Source organism: Sus scrofa, chromosome 2 (genome assembly GCF_054392235.1).
Source record: "Sus scrofa isolate SSC_HxYL_T2T_F1_AM1 chromosome 2, Sscrofa_HxYL_maternal_Yorkshire_Landrace_v2.0, whole genome shotgun sequence".
Classification (NCBI taxonomy): domain Eukaryota; kingdom Metazoa; phylum Chordata; class Mammalia; order Artiodactyla; family Suidae; genus Sus; species Sus scrofa.
In genome coordinates, this window is record NC_139384.1 from 12,089,109 (window position 1) to 12,092,842 (window position 3,734).

Sequence of the window (3,734 nt, forward strand, 5' to 3'; positions counted from 1 at the left end):
CTTTATTGTTTAGAGTCTTATATAAACATATAAGTCTCATAGATAAAACCATCCATTTTAAGCTGATATTCAACTTAATTTCGTCTACAAAAGCAGCACATTTTTACTCTCACCTTGTATAACTATTTACCTATTCTATGTTGTTTATTTACATAAATTATAGTAGATATAGTTATTATTATTATTTTTTGGTCTTTTTAGGGCCACACTGGCAGCATATGGAAGTTCCCAGGCTAGGGGTTAATCTGAGATGCAGCTGCCAGCCTATGCCACAGCCAGGTATAGTTATTTTTAAAAACTGTTCGTTTTTATCCTTTATACTATAGTTAAGTGGTTAAACAATACCCTATTACTGAATTAGCATATTTAAAGTCTTTTTACTTTTATTCCTAAGTTGTTTGCATACTTTCTTATCTTTTCATGTTGCTGAAGTGTCTTTATATATCAGCTTGGAAAACTCCTTTCAGTATTTCTTGTAAGGCAGGTCTAGTGGTGATGAATACCTCAGATTTTGTGTTTCTGAGAAAATCTTCATTTCTCTTTCTTTCTCTTTTCTTTTTTTTTAAGGGCCACACCCCATAGCATATGGAAGTTCCCAGACTAGCAGTTGAATTGGAGCTGTAGCTGCTGGCCTGCGCCATAGCCACAGCAATGTCAGATTTGAGCTGAGTGTCTGCGACCTACACCACAGCTCATGGCAATGCTGGATCCTTAACACACTGAACAAGGCCAGGGATTGAACCTGTGTCCTCATGGATACTAGTCAGTTTCCTTTCCACTGATCCATGATGGGAAATCCCTTCATTTCTCTTTCATATCTCAAGTATAAATTTGCCAGCTACAGTGTTAGTATTCTTGGCTAGGAGTTTTCACTTTCAGCACTGGCTACAGCATTCCACCTGTATTTTTGAACTTTCCACCTGTCTTGATTACAGAATAATGAATGTTAGTTCTCATGTAGATTTTCAAGAATACAGACTCCACCATCCTCACTTTATAGACGAAGCCTAGCATGATTCAGGGATTTCTTCAAGCCTTGAGTTAATATCAAAGTTACTCTTATCAGAATCATTATTTTTACCATATAGAGAGATGACAGATTTTCTTAATTTGGTCCATTTTAAATTCTCATATATTTGTAAAATCTGGAATGGGAAAGCATGAAACTAAGGCATTTAATCAATATATACTAATGATGTTCATTTACTGTCTTTAGGACCCCCAAGAGAATTACAATATATATATTCAAGATAATTTTTCATTTAAGATTGGTGATTATACATGGAAAGGACAGGTTAACTCAACATTGATGATTCAAGGTTGTATATTAATCAGCTGCATGACTGAAAAAAAAAAAAGAAGAGTGTTTTGTTTGTAGAATAAAAGCATTTCCTTCTCATGTTTTTCTCAGCAGATGGCACCAAACAAGTCCATGGATGGGGATAAAAATCTAACTTTCGTGGCCACGTTTGTTTTCCTGGGACTCTCAGATGAAAAAGAGCTGCAACTTGTCCTCTTTCCAATCTTCCTAGGGATCTATCTTGTAACTCTAACCTGGAATCTGGGTCTTATCTGCCTCATCAGAATGGATTCCCACCTCCACATACCTATGTACTTTTTTTTCAGTTTCTTGTCTTTTATTGATATCTCTTACTCGTCTTCTGTCAGCCCAAGGATGCTTTCAGATTTCTTAAAGGTTGAAAAAACAATCTCCTTCATAGCCTGTGCCACCCAGTATTTTGTTGGGTCCTGGATGGCTCAGGCTGAGTGCTGCCTCTTGGCTGCCATGGCCTATGACAGATATGTTGCTATTGGTAGCCCCCTGCACTACTCAGCCATCATGGCTCCTGGCCTCTGTGAGAACATGATTGCTGGGGCTTTTGGGAGTGGTTTCCTTGGTAGCTTAGTTCAAACGGTCCCTTGCTTTCACCTCTACTACTGTGGGCCAAATGTGATTCATCATTTCTTCTGTGACCTTCCTCAGATTATTTCCTTGTCTTGCTCCAATCCCTTCACCAGCCAAATGATACTTTCTTTAGTAGCTATTCTTTTTGGGTTGGGTTCTTTGCTTGTTATCCTCTTATCCTATGGTTTCATAGCAGTTTCCATTCTGAAAATATCCTCCATCAAAGGTAGTGCTAAGGCGTTCAATACCTGTGCCTCCCACCTGGCAGTTGTGACACTCTTCTATGGCACAGGTCTCTCCGTGTACCTGCTTCCTAGCTCTGGCCACCCCAAGAAGCAGGACAAGGTCCTGTCAGTGTTCTATGTTGTCCTTATTCCCATGTTAAACCCTCTTATATATAGTTTGAGGAACAATGAGATCAAAGAAGCCCTCAGGAGAATGATAAAGAGGGAAACACATTTACCTCAGTAAGAATAATATTTGGGAGGAGGGGTGGGGTGGAGGGAGTGGGATGGATTGGGAACATGGGGTTAATAGATGCGGATTATTGCCTTTGGAATGGATAAGCAATGAGTTCCTGCTGTGTAGCACTAGGAACTACATCTAGTCACTTATGATGGAGCATGATAATGTGAGAAAAAAAACCTATACATATGTGTGTACCTGGGTTACCATGCTGTACAGTAGAAAATTGACAGATCACTCTAAACTAGCTATAAAGAAAAAAATAAAAATCATTATAAAAAAATAAAAATCTGTGAATGAAAAAAAAGAATAACATTTGGGTTGGTATTATTACCCGTATAAGGAAGACAGGGGTAAGAACATGCAAGAGACACTTTGTAGAACACAAGAATAGCGAGGTCTTCCTTGTTTTCTGGTGCCATGAATTTCTTTTTAATTTTATCGTCTGTCTGTCTGTCTATCTGTCTATCTATCATCTATCTATCTATCTATCTATCTATCTATCTATCATCTATGTTATAGTTAATGTACAATATTTTATACATTTCAGGTGTACAACATAATGACTCACAATTTTTAAACTTGTTATTCCATTTATAGTTATTGTAAAATTTTGCCTATATTCCCGTATTGGACAGTTTATTCTCATAGCTTATTTAATTTGCACTTAGTAGTTTGTATCGCTTAATCTCCTACCCTTATCATTCCCTTCCCCCTTCCCTCTCCCACTGGCAACAACTAATTTGTTCTCTATTTTGTGAGTCTGTTTCTGATCTCTTATATTCATTAGCTTGTTTTATTTTTAGGTTCTGCATTTAAGTGATATCATACACTATTTTCCTTCTCTATATGACCTATTTTCTTAGCATAGTCCCACTAAGTCCATTCATGTTGCTGCAAATGGAAAATTTTTATTCTTTTTTATGACTGAGTAGTATTACATTGCATGTGTGTGTGTGTATTCCCCCATTTTTTTTTGTCTTTTTGTCTTTTTGCTATTTCTTGGGCTGCTCCCGTGGCATATGGAGGTTCCCAGGCTAGGGGTCGAATCGGAGCTGTAGCCACTGGCCTACGCCAGAGCCACAGCAACGCGGGATCCGAGCCGCATCTGCAACCTACACCACAGCTCACGGCAATGCCGGATCGTAAACCCACCGAGAAAGGGCAGGGACCGAACCTGCAACCTCATGGTTCCTAGTCGGATTCGTTAACCACTGTGCCACAATGGGAACTCCACTCCCCCATTCTTTATCCATTCTTCTCTCTTTTTTGGGGGGGGGCACTACAGTGGCATGTGGAAGTTCCCAGGCCAGGGATCGATTCCATGCCACAGTAGTGACCCAAGACACAGTAGTGATAATGC

General features: G+C 39.0%; 1 protein-coding gene across 1 annotated transcript; it reads left to right on the forward strand.

Annotated features, from left to right (window-relative positions):
• The first annotated feature begins 1,429 nt into the window (after positions 1-1,429).
• LOC106509341 (olfactory receptor 5AN6-like) lies at positions 1,430-2,377 on the forward strand. Its single transcript, XM_013994282.3, has one exon. It carries the CDS (start codon positions 1,433-1,435, stop codon positions 2,375-2,377), a length of 945 nt encoding a protein of 314 aa, XP_013849736.3. The 5' UTR covers positions 1,430-1,432.
• The last annotated feature ends 1,357 nt before the right edge of the window (positions 2,378-3,734 follow it).

What these genes read in the sequence shown, in the direction of transcription:
- LOC106509341 (XM_013994282.3), top strand. Translation starts at nt 1,433, where the DNA reads ATGGATGGGGATAAAAATCTAACTTTCGTGGCCACGTTTGTTTTCCTG.